The sequence below is a fragment of the Chiloscyllium plagiosum genome, unplaced genomic scaffold (genome assembly GCF_037043375.1).
Source record: "Chiloscyllium plagiosum isolate Xiang-an unplaced genomic scaffold, Cpla_swu_hap1 HiC_scaffold_16, whole genome shotgun sequence".
NCBI classification, from domain to species: domain Eukaryota; kingdom Metazoa; phylum Chordata; class Chondrichthyes; order Orectolobiformes; family Hemiscylliidae; genus Chiloscyllium; species Chiloscyllium plagiosum.
Genome location: NW_028270154.1, coordinates 73,536,841 through 73,559,041, shown reverse-complemented (window position 1 = coordinate 73,559,041; position 22,201 = coordinate 73,536,841). Strand labels below are relative to the sequence as shown.

The 22,201-nt window shown below is 40.9% G+C and overlaps 1 protein-coding gene across 5 annotated transcripts in view; it reads right to left on the bottom strand.

Moving 5' to 3' along the window:
- The window catches only part of LOC122556777 (kazal-type serine protease inhibitor domain-containing protein 1-like), a 46,086-nt gene that overhangs the window by 10,423 nt on the left and 13,462 nt on the right, over positions 1 to 22,201 (bottom strand). For 4 of the 5 annotated variants that reach the window (XR_006313661.2, XR_006313658.2, XR_006313659.2 and 1 more), the window contains exons 3-5: positions 4,121 to 4,281; positions 3,559 to 3,706; positions 656 to 841 (exon numbers count right to left, since the gene is read on the bottom strand). Coding sequence is in view for 1 of the 5 variants with exons in the window: in XM_043703929.2 (XP_043559864.1) it covers positions 3,559 to 3,706; positions 4,121 to 4,281 (309 nt within the window). In the remaining 4 variants the exon portion in view is untranslated. The remainder of the gene's footprint in view (positions 1 to 655; positions 842 to 3,558; positions 3,707 to 4,120; positions 4,282 to 22,201) is intronic. The other variant, XM_043703929.2, reaches the window with a different exon arrangement.

The window sequence follows — 22,201 nt, the reverse complement described above, 5'->3', positions numbered from 1 at the left end:
GCAATGTCTTCATCTGTCTTCCTTGGCATTCTGGGATTGATCACATCAGGTCCTGGGAACTTGTCTGCCTTAATGCTTTTCAAAACACCCAACACCTTTTTTTATAGTGACATGTTGTAAAATACCAACACTGCCCTCCTGAGACTCCCCATCTACCATGTACTTATCCTTTGCGAATCCAGATGCAAATACTCGTTAAGGACTTCACTCACTTCCTCTGGTTCCATGCATAAATTTCCTCCTTTGTGCTGGAGAGGACCTACCCTTTCCTTTTGCTCCTTACATATGTATAAAATGTCTTGAAACTTTATTCAACTGTGTTTGCGAAGGATATTTCCTTCCCTTTTTAGCCCTCCTAAATCCTTGTTTGAGGGCTTTCCAATTATCTTTGTATTCTTCAAGGACTTTGTCTTCAATTTCCTAACTCTTACGTATGCCTGCTATTTCTTTTTGACTAAGCTCTCAATTTCTGTTGTTATTCAAGGTTCCTGAATCTTCCCATCCTTATCCTTTGTTTTCACAGCAACATGCTGGTCCTGAACTCTAACAACTGGCCTATCCCTATCCTAAATGTCCTTGAGAAGGTGGTGGTGTCACACATAGATTGCACCACCTTCTTGATGTGCTACAAACTATGTGTGACAGGTATACTCACAATTTGGTTCACAAGCGAGTTCCAGGATTTTGACTTTTTGGCAATTATGAAATGGAGACAAAGGTCCAATTCAGGCTCTTCTGTGACTTGGATGGGAACTTGAAATTGGTGGTGCTCTTATGAATTTACTGTCCTTATCCTTCAAGGTAGTAGAGGTTGTGGGTTGGATGGTGCTGTCAGAGAAGCCTAGGTCAAATCAGAATGGGATGAGTATTAGAAGAAATTTAGAGGTATTCCAATTGCATTATGATTTTTGTTCATTCTTTACGCTAGTGTGGCAGTGGAGAGAGATGTTGTAACCTTGGTGCGTTACCATAGCCTGAATTCTCCTGCACTTCGGATGCTACCTGACCTGCTGTGCTTATCCAGCACCATTCTCGTGACTCTGATCTCCAGCATCTGCAGTCCACACTTTCTCCACACTTACTTCTAAGTCAGATACTTTTGAGTTTGAATCCCAAAGCATTACTGAAGTGATGATACCGTGTGAGAGGTGCTGTTTTTCAGGTAAGACATCAAACTAAGATTCCAGTTTCTTTCTCAGATGGATATAAAAGATCTCATAATACTATTACAAGAAGAGCAGGGAGTTCTCCCTCCCCCCCACCCCACCCCCCATCTCTATTAATATTTATCTTTTAACATAAGTTAAAAAATTATCTGCTTGGTTTCAGACTGTTGTTTGCGGAACCTTGCTACATGCAACCTGGCTGTTGTTTTCCTTCATGACAACAATAACCATGTTTCAAACATACTCATAAGTAATGGAATGTGTCATCAATAATGCTATCAAGCACCACGTGCTCAGCAATAGCCTGCTCACTGATGCCCAGTATATATTCCGCCAGGGCCACCCAGCTCCCAACCTCATTACAACTTTGGTTCAAACATGGACAAAAGAGCTGGATTCCAGAAAAGAGGTGACAGTGACAGCCCTTGACATCAAGACCACATTCGACCAAGTGTAGCATGAAGGAGCCTGAACAAAACCGGAGTCAATGGGAATCAACAGGAAAGTTCTCCACTAGTTGAAGTCATCTCTGGCACATAGGAAGACGATTTTAGTTGTTGGAGGTCAGTCATCTGGGCCAGTTCAGAACATCTCTGTAGGAGTTCCCCAGGGTCAAGTCCTAGGCACAATAATCTTCAGCTGCTTATTCAATGACCTTCCCTCCATTATAAGGTCAGATATGGAAACGTTAACTGATGATTGTACAATGTTCAGTACCATTCGCATCTCCTCAGATACTGAAGTAGTCCATGGCCAAGTGCAGCAAAGCTTAGACAATACGCAGGCTTGGGCTGAAAAGGGACAAGTAGCACTTGTGCCAAACAAATGCTAGGCAATGACCATCTCCAATGAGAGATGGTCATTGCCTTTAAAGATGCCCTTTAACACTCAACGTCATAACAATCACTGAATTCCTCCACTATCAACATCTTGGGGTTGCCATTCACCAGAAGCTGAGCTGGACTAGCCATATAAATACACTGGCTACAAGAGCAGGTCAGAGGCTAGGAATTCACCTTCTGGCATCCCTAAGCCTGTCCATCATGTGCAAGGCACAAGTCTGGAGTTAGATAAAATAATCTACATTTGCCAGGATGAGTGCAGCTCCAATAACACTCGAAGCTCAACACTATCCGAGACAAAGCAGACTGTTTGGTTAGCATCATGTCCACAAAATGCCCGCAACTGAAATCAGAAAGCACTTTGCTCACACAAAGGGTAGAAGAAACTCTCTCCCCAAAACAGATATGGAAATTGGACATTTTGAGGTGGTTAGATTTTCACTGTGTAAAGGTATTAAGGTAATTTGGAGTTCAGATGCAGATCATCCATGTTTTAAATAAATATCTTGACCAACAGACACAGAGCATAAAAAGGTGGGCTACATGTGCAAGACCATATAAAAAATATAAAATTATTTGTGTTTTTTACACAAACACTGATTTAGTCCCAGCTGAAGCAGTGTGTAAAATTCAGAGTATCACTTTATAGGAAGGATGTGACAACTATTGTCAGTTGTATAATAGTATAATAGATTAGAGAGTGATTGGTCAGTTCAAACAGTAACTCATTTATTACAAATTATGAGCTATGCTTTGCTGTACATCTGTCCGTTATATTTTGCTAACGCCATGATCATCCACTCACTATTTAGACTTTGAAATATATCACCATTTTTTCAATGTTGCTGGGTAAACATTCCCACCCTCAGGGCATTAAGAATCTCCCACTAACTGCACTGGTTCAAGAAGGTAGTTCACCAGCACCTTCCCAAGGGCAACTAGGGCCAGGCAATAAATGCTGGTTCAGCCATAGGCAACCAAATCCCAGGAATGAATAAAATAAATTTCCCTCTATCACGTGTTCACCTGCTTCTTCATTATGAGCAGTGCTATCCACATAGTCCCAGACGTTAACCCTTGTACTACAAAAGCCTGCATAGGATACAGAAGAGAATTACAGGAGTGCTTCAAGGCTGAGGATTACGGTTACATGAAGTGATTGAAGACGCTGGGGTTGTTCTCCTCAAAGTAGAGGAGACTTAATAGAATTGTTTGAAGTTATGAAGGGTTTAGACAGAGTGTGTGCGGACAAACTGTTTGCAATTGCAAAAGGGTTGGTAATACAAGGACATAACTTAAGATGTTTGGCAAAAGAACAAGAAATGGCATTTGCATTTTTTTTGCAGCACGTGGTTAAGAATCCTATTCAGAGTTTGAGATTAAGCCTGAGATTACCAAGGAATGGTTATCAGTTTGAATACAAAAGATTCAACTAGGATAGCTATGATCTACCAGAAAACCCTTGAACTAGATGCAGCAGTGACAAGGATGTGAAAGAATTTTTGTGAGAGGAAAAAACGTGTTAGTCGAATGTTGTTTCTTGGTCTTACCAGGATCATACACACTTAAATGTGCTGATGCGAATGCTTCTCCATACTTGTTCCTTGTGTAACAGGTATAGATCCCCTCATCAGACTTCTTCAGCCCCTGAATCTGCAACCATCCTGTGATACCGTATCGTGCTGGCCCACCTCTTGCCTTTAGACAAAAGTAAATCAGGAATCATGACACATTTTGTCCTGTGTGTAGGAATTCCCCATCTGAAAGCTTGGGGAACCTAGATCCCCATTGGTTTCTCTATGGGTACATTTCAGCCAATCAGAGTTAATTTGTCAAATAATCTAAAGATTTTTCATTCTCTTCAAATTGGTATAATATTTGAAATTTGGCACTCTTGCATTTGTCTTGATGATTCCTGGACATAAAACCTTGGCATTATGTTTCCATTTAACAATATTCAAGAACATTTTCAATAACAATAATAATACATTAATATGATAAATGTAATATAATAATATTCAGGATAATGATATCTAATAATATAATAATGATATTATAATGTTCAAGAACACATATCTGATTTCCAAAGCAGTTTAGAGCAAGATCTCTTACCTGGATAGAGATATGTGCATCATCCCCAGGAAGGAAGTTCTCATTCCCTTTCTTTCTCCATTCCACCAGTGCCATGGGATATGCCAACACCTCACAGCCAAAGATAATATCATTGCCTGTAATATTGTGCACATCACGAGGAGGGGTGGTGATCCATGGAACTGTATCAATGTGAACAAGAGTTACCAACATCAGCATATCTATTGAGTATTCAACATCCTTCCCTGTTCCCCCGCCCATCGTCCCCGCCCCTCCTCATCAATATTCCCTGACATCCAGGTGTCAGGTTTTTGTCATCTGATAGGTCTCTAAATCATGATCCACTTTAAAACCTGATGAAATGATCTAGTCTAACTCTGTCAGTACTTCACTGTTAGAGGTACAGTACCACCTTTTGGCTGAGATGTTAAAAGAAGGAAGGCCCTATCTTCTTAAGTCAATGCAAAATATCCTCTCACACTATTTGAAGAAGAGCAGCAGAATTCAACCCAGTATCCTGACAAACATTTATCACTCAAGCAATGTCTAAAGCTGAATATCTTACTGCTGTGAGACCTAATGTTGCAAGTTAGATGTCACATCAATTGATATTGCAATTGTGATGACATACAGGGTGTTTAATTTTCTGTGTCATACTTTGGGATGATGTGTGGATGTGTTAGGCCCTCCCAAAATGCAAGTTCATGTTTTTCTTTGTTACCAGAGATCTATTGTAAGCTTCTTGTCATTACTCACACATTCTGTTGATATGCAACAGTGAAAGATTCACAGGCTGATTACATCTGACAGGTTGTAACATGCACACATTTTCCATGCCCACAACTATTTTCATATCAGCTGACTAGCCGGTAAGTCCAAGTTAGCACAATAGGGTTGGAAAACGCATATCCACACACACACTGGATGGAAGCATCCTGCTCGAGGTCAACTCAGACTTCAGAGCTAAAACCCTAATCTTTCCTTACCAGGAGTGTTTGGAGTTTGGTTACTTACAATTACATAGCAGTTACAACCATTTGCCAAAGAAGTCTATGAAGGTGTTTGGAAAGCTGAAAACATTATCTCATCATAGTTATAGCCTCTCAGTTCTGCTATCATCCACATCTTCTAATTACTGTTAGTTTTGGAGTCACCCAGAAGTGGAAACATCCTCACGTGACCATCTTTCGGCTTACCTCAATTTTCAAAGAATTTCTTTCCTCTGACACCAACACTACAGCCTGTTCTGATTGTTCTGTACCTTGGGACACTTAAGGCCAAATCACCTATACCCTGTAGAAAGTCAAAGGACGTGTCTGTTTGACTAGAGACTATTTTTCTCCTGAATCCAGCTGTAATAGCTCGCAAAGATCAAGCTGCCTTTTACACTGCTGACTGTATAAACCCCTGCTATCTGTCTGTGATGGTCATTGATGTATGGGGGAGCCTGTAACCTGATCTCAAAATTGGCTTCCTTTGTGCCTCTACACGGCAATGTGAAACCATGCTTCCAGATTGAAATGGTAATTAGCTATCTTTGGTCCCACTTCCCTTTCATCTCAGAGGTAATTAGGTAATTTGCAGCAAAATTATTTAAAACCTGATAGCAAGAACACTTTTTTGAGTGTTTGGGAAGTTCTAAGTCTGTTTATAGTAAACTCAGAGATGTCTGCCATTGTTGCCAAGTGTAAAGATACCTCAAGACAGAAAAAGAAGAAATGGCTGGGCAAAGAAGACCATCATGAGTGGGACACCACCTGGGCTGAACTGAAAAAGATTGCAATGGACTGTGGCCCATAGCAGAATCTTGGTCTCTACTGTCCCATGTGGCACTGGATCGAAGCCAGTCTTCTACACTTCCTTCCCCATTTTATAACCCATTTGCAACCACCTCATTTTTTGTTAAGAGAAATGAGCAGACATGATGTGAGAATAATGTTTCAGCTGAGAAGTCCTAATGAGTTCATCCAGGTTCAAAAGATAGTATAGAAGACAAATGGAATATCAGCTTTTATTTCAAAGGTAAATGAATATTGAAGAAGGAAAATTTTGCCAAAATGATACAAGGCAGTAGTCAGACCGCACTTAGAACTCTGAACAGTTTTGGGTTCCTTTTCTAAGGAAAGATATACTGGTATTGGAGGCAGTCTGTTTTTGCAAGATTCAAGATTCTTAAAGGACTTGACAGAGTAGACATAGAAAGGTTGCTTCCCTTTGTGAGGGAGTGTCTAGGAACAGAAGGCATAATTTCAGAGTGTACATTTACAGCAGATATGAGGAGGAATTTATTTTCTCAGAGGCAGTAAATCTGTGGAATTCTTTGCTGTGGAGGCTGGGTCATTAAGTATATTCAAGGCTGAGATACACAGAGTTTTATATCAGTAAGGGAATTGGGAGTTTTGAGAAAAAGGCAGGAAAGCAGAGTCGAGAGTTATCAGATTAGTCGTGATTTCATTGACTGGCAGAGCAGACTTGATAGCTGAGAGACCAACCTCTGCTTTACTATCTTATAGTCTAAACGAGGAGTCTCACCCATTGGGAACATAGAAAGCCAGTTGGGATATTATTGCTGTCAGTGTGTATAATATGTGATGTTCAGTCCCTCATCTCTTCACTATTCACATCCACACCATTTTGAAACTAAAACTCTTGCAGCAATGTAAGAACTGCAATCATTCACAATCCAACCTTACTTACTGTTACCACAGCCCTCAGTATATCCTTGGATTTTATACATTTTTTAATGAACTGTTTCACTTGTGTCCTCAGTTTCTATCTATACATTAGAAAAATTTGTTTTCTTCCCCATGTTTTGCAAGGTTTTATTGTGAACAGAATAATTCTTCCTTTATCCTCATTGGGACAAACACTGGAAACAATTCGGATATTTAAAATCCACTGTGGGATTAGCTATTGTGAATTTGGACCAACTGAGCAAATATTTTAGCCAATGCATGACTCAATGGAGTGAGAATGCACCGTGCATTATGCCAAATGATACAATGAAAGAATATGTCAGCATTAAAGAACAATCATGTGCTCTAGAGTTATTGTATGAATCAAGGGCAGAATTGTAAGAACTTTGCATCTCTGCATTGTTATGAAGTGGTTGCTGCTTCACAGCAAGTCAGAAGTGACAGTATAATTCTGTTACAAGCTCTTAGCATAGTCTCTGAAGAGAACAATGCGAGGGTCCTTTGGACCAGACAGTCTTATCCTCCTTAACACACTGTATGCCATTCACAATCTGAAGGCTTGTGCAGATCTGGATCTTGGCCACGACAGCTCACTTGGGAGCCACAAGTAAGCTGAGGTGCCACAGAGAGTTCTGCAGTTTCAGGTTACAAAATGGCAGCTACTCTATAAGCATTAATTGTGTTGAATTAGTAGCTAGAGCACATTAGTGCTATTCTAAGAATTTCAAGAATGCTTTTGAAATAGAGTTTTATGCAACTCCAGCCTGCCTTCACTCTAAGCCAGAAAGAATTTTCAGTTATATAGTGCCCTGCCAAAATGCCGATGAAGTACTTTTTGAAGTGCAGTCACTATTTTCATGTAGGAAATTCAGAAAGAAATTTGCACGCATAGACGGCCTTCTAGAAAATTAAAACTTCTTTCTTTAAGATCTAACAGTAAATGTTCAGCAAAATAGGCCCCAGTTCCAAACCAAAATCTATTTTTCTTTTCATGTTTTGCAAGCTGTGACATCAGGGTGGATAATCCAAAAAGAACATTGCCACAGTTGTATCAGATACTACATTGACAAGCAGTGATAGTAGGATTTGTTTTACTGCCTGGTACAGGGGTGTACAGCTATATATATGGAAGATGAAAATTTATTGGACACAGATAAGTACAAACAAAGAGCTGGCAAGCATGACTCATTAGCAGTGACAGTCACTCAATCTGCTTTGGAGATGTGACCTGTTTTACAGCATGCCACTCTTAGACATAAACACAGCTCCATATGTTTAAGTGGATTTGCAATTTAGCTGCCTGTTACTGATCATAAATGTCTCTCCTGATATTTGCCTGATTTTGACAGCGACATTCAGGAATGCAGAAACACTGATCCAAGAACCTCCTGTCAGTGAGTGTGTTACATGAGATGTGAAGATAATGAATCACTCTCTTACCCAAATCCATTTGTGTTGGAATCTCCACAGTTCTCTAACAAACTACACCCATTACGGTTGGAGAAAGATAAAGGAGGTTTCTGATTAGCAGAGAACCACAGAGAATGCACTCTTTGAATCTTGTGAAGTCAAGCAGATTGAAGGCAACAACAAATTAATCTCACATGGGATGAAATTAGTCATAGACAATGCAGATGACAGTGCCTACATTATCATGTTCAATTTTAACTCCACTATTATCTAAAGACATACACATAGTTTGGATTGAGGTGTGCTACAATGTTGCGACTGAAAACCCTAGGTTAAAGCATCCAAGTTGAGAAAGAATAATCGGGAAGGCACAGGTTAATTTTACAGGGAAATGTAACATTGGCTCCACTAACCCCAACCTTCCCCTCCTTCCTCAATAGCCCAGTAAAAAGACAGTTCAGATACAGTCAGTTTTTTAAAATGTTGCTGCAATGAGCAAGTCAATTAAAAACATCCATGCATTTTTTTACATCAGTCCCTGTTCGGACACACCTTCAAGGCAGGTGAGACTTGAACCCGGGCCCTCTATCTTAAAAGTAGGGACATTACCACTGCACCACAAGAACCCATGGCCTTATACAGCTGGGCATAATGAAGGGCTTTTGCCCGAAACGTCGATTTTGCCTGTCCTCGGATGCTGCCTGAATTGCTGTGCTCTTCCAGCACCACTGATCCATAGTGTTAGCAAGCTGATAGTGGGACAGCCCCCTCAAGCACAATCTGATTGGCTGGCAGCTGAATATCCCAGAAACTACAGAATTCAGGATTGGACAGGGGTGTGACTGCAAGCAAGCTCAAGGAGAAGGAGTCTGAAGGAGCAAGGTTAAAAAGTACATTTTAGGTTTGGAAGGGATTTTTTTTTATTTCAAAAATATACTTTATACATAAATACTTTGATCTATACAACTGGACATGCCATTTCTTTGCGTATCGAAACAGAGTAATCATTCCTATTTACAGGTTGGTACGATTACATTTTGAGCTGAGGCGCCAGCAGAGCCCAAATGACTGCGTGGGCCCCCTGTTCTTCTTAGGCAGACAGATGTTACACGGTGGTCTTTCCCCACTACGCCTTGGCGGCAGCTGCCCCAAGCTTCAGCGCGTCCCTCAACATGTAGTCCTGGACCTTGGAATGTGCCAGTCTGCAACACTCAGTCGGGGGTTTGGAAGGGATGAGAGACAATCAGGAAGGGAAAGGCTGGGGCTGTAATGTTATGGAGCCCAGGAGTAGGAGGCCCAAAGGAGCAGTACCATCTATAGGATGTTGTGCCCCCTGATGTGCATACAGCTCCCTCAAAGAAGATAATATAGTTTGGACAAGTTAAGTGAGTAAGCAATGCATGTCAGGCAAAGTATAAGAAAAACATGGGGTTATCTCCTTTGGTAGCAACAATAGGAAGGTGGATTATTTAAATGGTGATAGATTGGGAAAGGGGAAGGTGCAATAAGAGCTGGGTTTGTTCGTTCCCCTGTCGCTGAAAGTAAGCATGTGGTTGCAGGAGGCAGGAGGCAGTGAAGAAGACAAATAGTGTGTTAGCCTTCATAGTGAGAGGACAGATGTACAGTAGCAGTGATGTCTTGCTGCAGTTGAGATAGGGCCTTGGTGAGATCATACCTAGAGTGTTGTTTGCAGTTTTGGCCTCTTTATCTGAGGAAGAATATTCAGGTTATGGAGTGAGTGCAATGAAACTTCAACAGGCTAATTCTTGGAATGGCAGGGCTGATATATGAAAAGAGACTGGATTAGTCGGATTATATTCACTGGAGTTTAGAGAATTGAGGGTGGGGGATCTCATAAAAACCTATAAATCCTAACAGGACAAGACAGGGTAACGACAGGAAGGATATTCACAAAGAGCAGGGTGTCCAGAACCAAGGATCACAGCTTAAGGATACAGAGTAGGCCATTTAGGACTGAGATGAGTCGTCCTGAGAATTCTTTGCCCTAGAAAGTGGTTGAGACCAAAAATTGAATGTTTTCAAGAAGGTTTTAGATATAATTCTTAGGGTTAAAGGGATCAGAGGATATGGGGAGAAAGCAAGAACAGGGTTCTGAGTTGGATGACCAGCCATGATTATATTGAATAGTGGAGGAGGCTCAAATGGCCGAATGGCCTACTCCTGCTCCTATTTTTTGTATTTCTATTTCTATTACACTAATCTCCCTTGCTGGCTTTTGATTAAAACACAGACTGGCCTCCGTTATTCACCTTCATTAGTGGCACATCTGCTTGTGATGGCGGTTGAAACAGACCCATTTATTGACCAGTTCAAGGCCATCAAAGGCCTATGGGCAAATAGGTTTACAAATGCCTTACCCACCAGGAGGGTAGCACAGTAATCTAGCCATTTATCCTGTTTTACTTGCTCCCACATGTAAACACACCAGTAGGGTTGGAGCATAACATTCACTCCATGGTCAGTTGAGAACACTTAATTCAGTGATATGAAATCAGTTCTTTTCCAAATCCTTATTGTAAGGATACATTATAGTAAGGGGGGAAAATTAAGAGAAGGAAAACTGAGGTGTGGGAAAATAAGGAGGGGAGATTGAAGGAGGCATGACTGATCAAGGGGAAAGGAGGCATGACTGATCGAGGAGGACAGATTGAGGGAAGATGAACTGAGGGAGGGGACATTGTAGAAGAACAGTCTGAAGGAGGGAAGACCATTGGAATGGAGGCTGATGAGATGTGGCTGAGGAAGTGGATACTGAGCTGAAAGCAAAGCATAAAGACAAGATCACTCTGATACTCAGGGAGAGAAACGAAGTATTGAAATGGAGGAAAGAGTTCATGGTCTGAAGATGTTGACCTCGCTATTCAGTCCAGAATTGCCTCACTGGAATTCAGGTGCTTTTCAGATACCTTTCCTCCAGCGTGTGTTCGGCTTTCTCCGGAGCAGATAATGGATGCTGTGTACCCATGGTCATATTGGTCCTGTGTGATCACTTTTGGGGTTGAGTGGAATTTTCCTGACATAAACTAAGATTTTTTTTTCTCATCTTGCTTTCGTTATGTGTTCCCAGGAAATAAATGATGAATTGCTGAAGGAAGAGGAAAGTTCAGAAAAGCAGGTAAATAAGTGGAAGTCATCATAGTTACAAATTGTACCATGCTTGTGTGGAATATAATTTTGTGGGGGTTTTTTTATGTGTTTTATTAAAAATAGCAAGAACGGAATCCTTTCACCTTCGTTGTTCTTACTCAGCAGCACTCCTATTCAAAGTGATTCTAGTTGCTGTATGTTGAGGATGAAAATTCTTGTGAGAAAAGCAGCTGAAATCAATTCATTGAGTAGCAGGAATCTGGTTAGAGTGATACTAAATGGAGGGATATGAATGACATTGAAAGGTGAGAGAAAGGGATAAATGGATGGCAAGGACAGCATATAAGCTAGCAATGATGATGAAAGTGAAGTGGGAATATATGGAAAGAAAAAAGAATTGAAAAAAGGCACAAGTTGGGAAAAACACCTTGGGGTGGACAGAAGTGTCACTATTAACTGGAAGGGAGTGGAAAGGAACAATGCATACGCTAAATAAGGAGGGGAAAGGGTTTCAAATAGAGCTGAGGGAGTTAGAGGAAGTAAGAATGCAAAAGTGCCAACTTGAAATGGGGGAGAAGGCAGAGTAACTGATTAGTTTCAATTTGTTCCCAGTTAAATGTTTACGTACAAAAATAGAAATTGCTGGAAAATCTCAGCAGCTCTGGTAGCATTGGTGGAGAGAAATCAGAGATAATGTTTCAGGTCCAGTGACCCTTCTTCAGAACTGACGGTAGTGAGGAAAAGTTAGTTTTGATGCAGAAGATAGGGCGGGGGAGGGATAAGTGGCTTGTGGCGGCCAAGCGTTAATAGCGACGTCGCTTTTTGATCCTTCGATGTGGCTACGCATTGTTAGCCACAAATGGTCTCCATCAGCAGTCATTCATTCTCCACTCCCTTGTCTGTCCAACTGTTCTTCTCTCTTTTGGACTCTATCTCCACCTATCGCTTGCTCCTCACTCCTTCTCCCTCACTCTATCTTTTGCATAAAAACCAACATTTTCCGAGCTACCGTCAGTTCTAAAGATGAGTTACTGGACCTGAAATGTTAGCTCTGATTTCTCTCCACAGATGCTGCCAGACCTGCTGAGATTTTCCAGCAATTTCTGTTTTTCTTGCTAATTTCCAGCAACGGCAGCTTTTTTCATTTTTTATTGAGGTATTTATGGAGCTTGTGTCAGTTAGTCAAGTGAGTTCAAACTCCAGTTGAGGACTTGAAAACAACCTTGGGTAAGGCTGAAATGTAGCAAACATGGAGAATGCTGTAGAAATTCAGCAGGTCTGGCAGCAGCTATGGAGACAGAAACAGAGTTAATGTTTCAAGTCCGGTATGACTCTTCAGAAAAGTCTGTAGTATAGTGTATACAGTAATCTGTATTAGCACAAAGTTCTCTGTAGCATACTCAGTGAACTGTGATACACAGCACTCACATCAAATAAACTGTAATGCACAATCCCCTCCATTACACCCAGGGAATAATAAAATACAATATTTATCACACCGAGTTAGCTATAACATCCAGTGAGTCATAACACACCGTTCTCTCTATTAAACCCAGTAAGTTTTAAAATGCAGTGCTCTATTATACCCAGTAAGTTATAATATGCAGTATTCTCTATTAAACCAAGTGAACTGTAATACGCAATGTTCAGTATAATACCCAGAAGATAAGACAGTGTTCCCTATTGCACCAAGTGAACTGTAATACAGAAAATTCAATTTTACAAAACTAGCAGTAAGAAACATCTCTCTCTATTGCAGTCTGTGATCTGTACTACATTGTGCTGACTATTTCACTTACTGACATAATAACATATGGTCTAATTCACTCAGTGAACTGCAATGCACAGTCTGTCACACCCAGTGAATGGTAATAAGCAGTGCTGACCATTACAGCTAGGGAATTGCAAGACACTGTGATTCTATTAAGCACAATAAGCTGTAATAAACAGTTTTTTTATTCTTCCCAGTGAACCACAATAAATAGTACTCTTTATTACGCCCAATGAACTGTAATACACGTTGCCATCAATCTACCAAGTGAGCTGTGATATATCATGCTCTCTATCATACCACATGAACAATAACACAGTTTTTCTATTATACCCAGTGAGCTGTAATACACATTGCCATCAATTATGCACAGTGCGCTATTGCACACAATAAGCTATAGTACACATTTCCTCTGTTCAGTGAACCTTAATACACAGTGCTCTCTATTACAATTAGTGAACTGTAATAAACTGTGCTCTCTATTACAGCCAGTGCAATGTAATACACAGTGTGTTCTCTGTTACACCCAGTGCTCTGTATTACACAGTGCTCTCTATTATATTCCGTGATCTGTATTAAACAGTACTCTATTACATGCAGTAAGCTGTATTACACAGTGCTCTTTAATACACCCAGTGAGTTGTATTACACAGTGCTCTTTATTTTCATGCCTCAATGGTACAGGTCATTCTGCTATAACACGTGTTTCGTTAACACACATTCGCTATAACACAATTGACGAATTGGGGACACTATTTCTAAAGCACGAAGTTTTAACATGTATTGGTTATAACGTGATTCCAGCCCAATTAATTTAAATGGTGCTGCTATTACGTGATTTTCTTATAACACGGGATTGCATGAGAACAGAACTAACATATTATAGCAGAACTGGCTGTGCTGGAAATCAAGGCTCGATATTCCTTAAATTGACATTTGAAAAGATTTTTGAAAGTACGAAGAATTACCATGATATACCTATCTTTTGGTCCAAGTTGATGGGAATCAGAGTATATTTTCATTATGAACCATTGACATATATCTTCTCTCATTAAAAATCTAATCTCTGTATAAATTCCCCCTTAGACAAACAAACACACATCCAGACAAAAAAAAGATCATGGATTATTGTTGGTGGGAAAATGTGGGAAAGAAGTTCAGTGGTTTCAGTTCTCATTGATGTTGAGATGGTTCTTATGATTCCTGTTCTGTTCAGAATACTGTTTCTCAATCATCCTTTTCAGGATGTTTCCAGTGATTTGCTTCAGGCACAGTGTGGCCAGTTCAATTATAAAAGGTTTATTAATTAAAAGTCACAGCTTGCAGCAACTACTGAAGGAAGGAATTTTTTTTCTTCACGTTTAAAGTAGCTGACAACAGAAAACATGGAGAGAGCTCTTAACCTGATGATGGTCTGAAGGCTTCTCTGTATCTTGTTCACAGCCCCAAGCTGCTCAGCTATCAGTGAACCAATCACATAATTCTTGATAGGTAGGAGACCTTTGTCATTGGCTTATGGACCAGTTACCAATCAGTTACTTGGTGTCAACCCAAATTCCATTTGCACAAACCCTTCAACACCAGTTCATCTGCAACATCTGCTGTATCACACAGCTGTGCAAATAATGTTCACAATGAGGTTTTCTTTGAAACCCATTCATGGGATGTGGGCATCATTAGCTTGTCTCAAATTTATTGCCATCCCTAGTCGCTCTTGAGAAGCTGGTGGTGAGCTGCTTTAGTATCAGGTATCAAGTTGCTTGCTTTCAAACCATGCAGTAATCCCTGAAATCCCTGGTTTCCAAAATCTTTTTTTTCCACTTCAGGCCACAATTTAAAAAACGCAAAAGTTTAAAGATATGGACTTTACATGCCTGTTGAAAGCTTGAAGTGCCAATTTAAAAAAAAAGAGTTCTGACGAAGTGTACCTGAACCCAAAATGTTAACTCTGATTTCTCTCCACAGATGCTGCTAGACCTGCTGAGATTTTCCAGCACTTTCTGTTTTGTTTTTTTTTCAAAAGATGCGTTTTGTTACAAAATATGTGATACACTAACAATATGACACAAACTTATATTCATTAATTTGTGCTCCCTTGTTATACAGTCTTCGCACCATTTATATCTTTAACTTTTACCCAAAAGTTTACACTTGGGAAAATGCATCTATTATATTATCTTTTCCAGTAATATGATTAATCTTTACATTAAATGGTTACAACAAAATACTTCATCTGAAGAGCTTTAAACTTTTCAGTGAAGGCCAGTGGATTATAATCAGTGTCAATTAATATTCCTTATTTCTGTGTCAGACATAGACTTCAAAAAGTTGAAGAACCAATAATAATCCCAAAATCTCTTCTTCCACAGTAGACTAATTCTTCTGGTATTAGTTTCTTAGAAAAGTGCCCCACTGGCTTCTTTATTCCGGACTCCTCATCATAATACAAGATAACATCCACACTTAAGTCATTAGCTTCAGTTGTCATTTTGAAAGATCTAGAACGTGGCACAGTGGCTCAGTGGTTAGCACTGCTGCCTCACAGCATCAGGGACCCAGGTTCGATTCCAAACCTGAGCAACTGTCTATGTGGAGTTTGTACATTCTTCCTGAGTCTCCGTGGGTTTCTGCTGGGTGCTCCAGTTTCCTTCCACAGTCCAAAGACGTTAGATGGATCGGTCATGCTCAATTGTCCCATTGTGTCCAGGGACGTAGCAAGGTAGGTGGATTAGCCATGGGAAATAGGGTTTCAGGGATAGGTCTCGATGGGAAGGTCTTTGGGGTGTCATTGTGGACTCTATGGACCGAATCGGCCTCATTTCTGATAAAGAGATTTTGCCCGAAACATCGATTCTCCTGCTCCTCGAATGTTGCCTGACCCGCTGTGCTTTTCTAGCACCACATTCTCAACTCTGTGGAGAATGTGCTGCTTCTGCACTGCAGGGATTCTATAATCTGTAGAAAAATCCGGATAGCCAACAGTGGAGGTTCACGAGAATGGTCCCAGGAGTGAAAGTTTAACATATGGCAAACATTTGAGGACTCTGGATTTATCTGGAGTTTCAAAGGATGGGGGGGGGGGGGAGTCTAATTGAAACATACAGAATACTGAATGGCCTGGACAGAGTACATGTTGGGAAGATATTTCCATTGGTGGGAGAGACTGGGACCCGAGGGCATAGCCTTAGTGTAAAGTAGACCTTTTATAACAGAGATAAGGAGAAACTTCTTCAGCCAGAAAATGGTGAATCTATGGAATTCATTGCCACAGAAGACTGTGGAGGCCAGGTCATTGAGTATATTTAAAACTGAGATAGGTAAGTTCTTGAGTATCAAGGGGATCAAGTGTTATGGGAATAAAGCGAGAGAATGGGGTTGAAAAACTTATAAGCCGTGATTGAATGGCGGAGAAGACTCGATGGGCTGAATGACCTAATTTCTGTTGCAATGTCTTATGGATCATTTGTTAAGATTAGCTTTAGCTTCTCAAAGTCTGCCTGGCTATGTCACTTTTATTTGTTTGTACTGAAATTATGCACAAATTTCCAGTAAAATTCAAACATTCCAAAAACTCTCATGATTTCTCCTTTAGGTTTAAGAACAGTGAGTTCTATTTGAGCCTTCACTTTCGCTGTCCTTGGTACACTTGCCCTTCTTCAACAAGATGTTCTAGGTAAGTTACTCTTGCTTTTCCAAATTAACTTTTGGCTAAATCTTTCTCAAAATCAGCCAACTGTAATTGCTTAAACAGGTCTTTGACTTGTCTCACGTGCTGTCTTCATGTGTGACCCCAACATTGTCTAAGTAAATTGCATTGTTACAAAACTTTGCTGCAACTTGATTCATAAATTTCTGGCATGTACCTGGGGTGTTCGATACCTTAATGTCATCACTCAACATTGATATGAACCATTTGGTGTAACAAAAACAGATACTTCTTTAGCCATTGGTATTAACAGCACATGCCAGTGCCCTGAAATAGACCAGTCTTAGAAAGGAATGAGGCACTGTCAACCATATCAATGCAATTTTCTAATCGTGGAATTAACGATGAATATGACTTCATTATTGCAGTTACCTTTCTATAACCTATACAAAGTCTAGTTTCTCAGAACTGTCCACCTCTTCCTTGACCTCACTTTCATTATTCTTTCATTTTCAACTCCGTTGACCACCTGACACTCTTATTCCTCCTTATCCTCTTCCCTACAATGATACCATTGCAGCATATTCATGTGACATAACTGATTCTTCTTCCAATGATCAGGAGTATTTGTGTGATAAGTCAGTTTGTGAAGCAAAAAACAAAGAATTTAAAATGCAGAGAATCTGAAACAAAGCTGGAAACTGCTAGAGAAACCCAGCTGGTCAGGCAGCATCTATGGAAAGAAAGCAGAGCTAATGTTTCAAGTCCAGTGACCCTTCTTCAGCACTGATTATAGGTAGGAAAAGGTTGGTATACATGCTGAAGACAGAGGGAAATTGGTAAGGTTGAGGGGGATAGGATGAAGGAGAAAGAATAAACGATGGGTAGAGATGGAGCCCAGAAGGAGAGAGAGAACACAGCAGTTAGTCAGACAAAGGACCTGAGCTTCCTGTTGCCTGCCACTTCAAGATCCGTCATGTTCCCTCTCCAACATCTCTGTCTTGGGCCTGCCACAGTGCTCCAGTTTAGCTCAGCACAAGCTGGAGGAACAGCATCTCATTTTCTGCTTAGGGACGCTGTAGTCTTCAGGACTCAATATCGAGTTTGATATTTTTAGGGCCTGAGCTCCTTCCCCTTCTCAACTCCTGTCTTCAGCATAGATTTTCTAACCACAATCAATTCTGAAGAAGGCTCACCGGACCCAAAACATTGACTCTGCTTTCTCTTCACAGATGTTGCCAGATCTGTTGAATTTCTCCAGCTATTTCCTTTTTTGAAAAACTTTACCAAGCCTACTCACAAATTCATATAGACCATTGAACTTCACATTCAGAGGTTCACCTGGTAAAAGCAATTATACCAATTCTTCATCTGCCACTTGTTGTTGAATGTTTATCTATGTATTCTTTCATTTTTGCCTGTGAGATATTTAAATGTGCCTGTGCTACTCTCCGTACTCCAGTGAGTCTTTCTAGAAACACAGACACGTAATCTCTGAGGATTCATCTTTCTGCTTCAAGAACTTCTCCTGAATCAATTTTAATTGACCTTCAATCTTTTGCCCATAAACCAATTCAAAGTGGCTAAACTCAGTACATTAATTTGAGAAATCTCTAGTAGCAAATAATAAGTGTAATTGTTTATCCCAATCCTGTTGGTATTCATGACAGTATATCTCAGTCATAGTTTTGAGAGTCTGATGGTAACTCTTCATAATGTTTGTGGACATTATGTAATTTACCTCAGTTGTTTTATTCCCAAACTACTAATGACTTCCTGGAAAACTTTAGATTACAGTACAAACTCTGTTCAAATTGTATTTAAATTGGTAGCCTAAAACAAATAAAAAATCTGCATGAATCTTTCCACTACAACCCTCGTTGTAATTACGGTTAAAGGAATAGCTTCTGGGAATCAAATTGTCATATTATGTCCACCCCCCCCCCCCACGCCAATAACCCATCCTCCACACCCGGTACATTCTGTTGCCACTGCCGGAGGTGTTAAACCTGCACCACACTCCCCCCTCACCTTTATCCAAGCCCCAAAGGATCTTTCCACATCCAACAGAGATTTTCCTGCACATCCACCCACTTCATCTACTGCGTCCATTGCTCTTGGTGGGGTCTCCTCTACATCAGAGAGGTAGGACCCTTACACGCGGAGCGTTTCAAGGAACATCTTTGGGACACACACCAAACAATCCCACCAGCCTGTGGCTGATCATTTCAACTCCCCCTCCCACTCCCCCAAGAACATGCAAGTCAGAGAGTCATAGAGTCATAGAGATTTACAGCACAGAAACAGACACTTCGGTCCACCTCGTTCATTCCCAACAAATAACCCAACGTAATCTAATCCCACTTGCCAGCACCCGGCCCATATCCCTCCAAACCCTTCCTATTCATATACCTATCCAGATGCTTTTTAAATGTTGCAATTGTACCAGCCTCCACCACTTCCCCGGCAGTTCATACCATACATTCCATTCCATTATACTCTGCATAAAAGAGTTGCCCCTTAGGTCTCTTTTATATCTTTCCCCTCTCACCCTAAATCTATGCCCTCTAGTTCTGGATTTCTCCACCCCAGGGAAAAGACTTTGTCCAGGTATCTTATCCATGCCCCTCATGATTTTGTAAACCTCTATAAGGTCACCCTCAGCCTCTAACACTCCAGGGAAAACAGCCCTAGCCTATTCAACCTCTCCCTATAGCTCAAATCCTCCAACCCTGGCAACATTCTTGTAAATCTTTTCTGAACCCTTTCAAGTTTCACAACATCCTTCTGATAGAAAGGAGACCAGAATTGCATGCAATATTCCAAAAGTGGCTTAACCAATGTCCCGTACAGCCGCAGCATGACTTCCTGTACTCAATACTCTGACCAATAAAGGAAAACATACCAAACGCCTTCTTCACTATCCTATCTACCTGCGACTCTACTTTCAAGGAGCTATGAACCTGCACTCCAAGGCCTCTTTGTTCAGCAACACTCCCTGGGATCTTATCATTAAGTGTATAAGTCCTGATAAGAATTACTTTCCCAAAATGCAGCACCTTGTATTAAACACCATCAAATTAAACACCATAGGTCACTGCTCAGCCCATTGGCCCATCTGATCAAGATTCCGTTGTGATCTGAGGTAACCTTCTCCGCTGTCCACTACACCTCCAATTTTGGTGTCTTCTGCAAGTTTACTAACTGTACCTCTTATGCTCACATCCAAATCATTTATATAAATGATGAAAAGTAGACCCAGCATCGATCCTTGTAGAACTCCATTGGTCACAGGCCTCCAGTCTGAAAAGCAACCATACACCACCATCCTCTGGCTTATCCCTTTGAGCCAGTTCTGTATACAAATGGCTAGTTCTCCCTGTATTCCGTGAGATCTAACCTTGCTAACCAGTCTCCCATGGGGAGCCTTGTCGAATGCCTTACTGAAGTCCATCTAGATTATGTCTACCGCTCTGCCCTCATCAATCTTCTTTGTTACTTCTTCAAAAAACTCAATCAAGTTCTTGAGACATGATTTCCCATGCACAAAGCCATGTTGACTATCCCTAATCAGTCCTTCCCTTTCCAAATACATGTTCATCGTGTCCCATAGGAATCCCTCCAACAACTTGCCCATCAACGATTTCAGGCTCACCGGTCTCTAGTTCCCTGGCTTGTCCATACAACCTTTCTTTCGTAGTGGCACTACGTTAGCCAATCTCTAGTCTTCCTGCACCTCACCTGTGACTATCACTGAAATAAATATCTCAGCAAGGGGCCCAGCAATCACTTCCCTAGCTTCCCACAGAGTTCTAGGGTACACCTGATCAGGTCCTGGGGATTTATCCACTTTTATGGATTTCACGACATTCAGCACTTCCTCCTCTGTAATATGGACATTTTTCCCAATATGTCATCGTCTATTTCCCTTCATTCTGGATCATCCATGTCCTTATCTGCAGTAAACACTGATGCAAAATACTCGTCTAGTTCTCCCCATCTCCTGCGACTCCACACAAAGGCCACCTTGCTAATCTTTATGGGCCCCTATTCTCTCCCTAGTTACCCTTTTGTCCTTAATGTATTTGTAAAAACCCTTTGGATTCTCCTGAACCCTATTTGCCAAAGCTATCTCATGTCCCCTTTTTGTCTTCCTGATTTCCCTCTTAAGTATACTCCTACTGCCTTTATACTCTTCTAAGGATTCACTCGATCTATCCTGTCTATACCTGACATATGCCTCTGTCTTTTTCTTAACCTAACCTTCAAGTTCTCTAGTCATCCAGCATTGTCTATACCTACCAGCCTTTCCTTTCACCCTAACAGGAATATTCTGTCTCTAGACTTTCATTATCTCATTTCTGAAGGCTTCCCATTTTCCGACCATCCCTTTACCTGCGAACATCTGCCCCCAATCAGCTTTTGAAAGTTCTTGCCTAATACCGTCAAAATTAGCCTTCCTCAAATTTATAACTTCAACTTTTAGATCTGGTCTATCCTTTTCCATCACTATTTTAAAACTAATAGAATTGTGGTCGCTGGCTGCAAAATGCTCCCCCACTGACACCTCAGTCACCTGCCCTGCCTTATTTCCCAAGAGTAGGTCAAGTTTGCACCTTCTCTAGTAAGTACATCCACATACTGAATCAAAATGTTTTCTTGTACACACTTAACAAATTCCTTTCCATCTAAACCCTTAACACTATTGCAGTCCCAGTCTATGTTTGGAAAGTTAAAATCCCCTACCATAACTACCCTATTATTCTTACAGATAACCGAGATCTCCCTACACATTGTTTCTCAATTTCCCTCTGATGATTTGGAGGTCTATAATACAATCCCAATAAGGTGATCATCCCTTTCTTATTTCTCAGTTCCACCCAAATAACTTCCCTGGATGTATTTCCATGAATATCCTCCCTCAGTACTACTGTAATGCTATCCTTTATCAAAAACGCTACTTCCCCTCCTCTTTTGCCTCCCTTTCTGTCCTATCTGTAGCATTTATATCCTGGAACATTAAGCTGCCAGTCCTGTCTATCCCTGAACCACGTTTCTGCAATTGCTATGATATCCCAGTCCCATGTTCCAACCATGCCTTCCCTGTTAGGCCTCTTGCATTGAAATAAATGCAGTTTAATTTATTAGTCCTCCTTGGCCTCCTCCACCGCCAAATCAAAGTCACCCACCTACTTGAGGAAGAATATCTTATCTTCCACCTTGGGACCCTTCAACCACATGCCATCAACATCAACTTCACTAGTTTCCAAATCTCCCCTCCCCTCCCACCTCATCCCAGATTAACTCTCCAACTCAGCACCCCCTTCTCGACCTGTCCCACCTGTCCATCTTCGTTCCCACCTATCCGCTCCACCCTCGCCACTGACCTATCACAATCACCTCCCTGCCTGCAATCACCATCGCCTTCTCACCTACCTTTCCCTCAGCCCCATCCCATCCCTCTATTTATC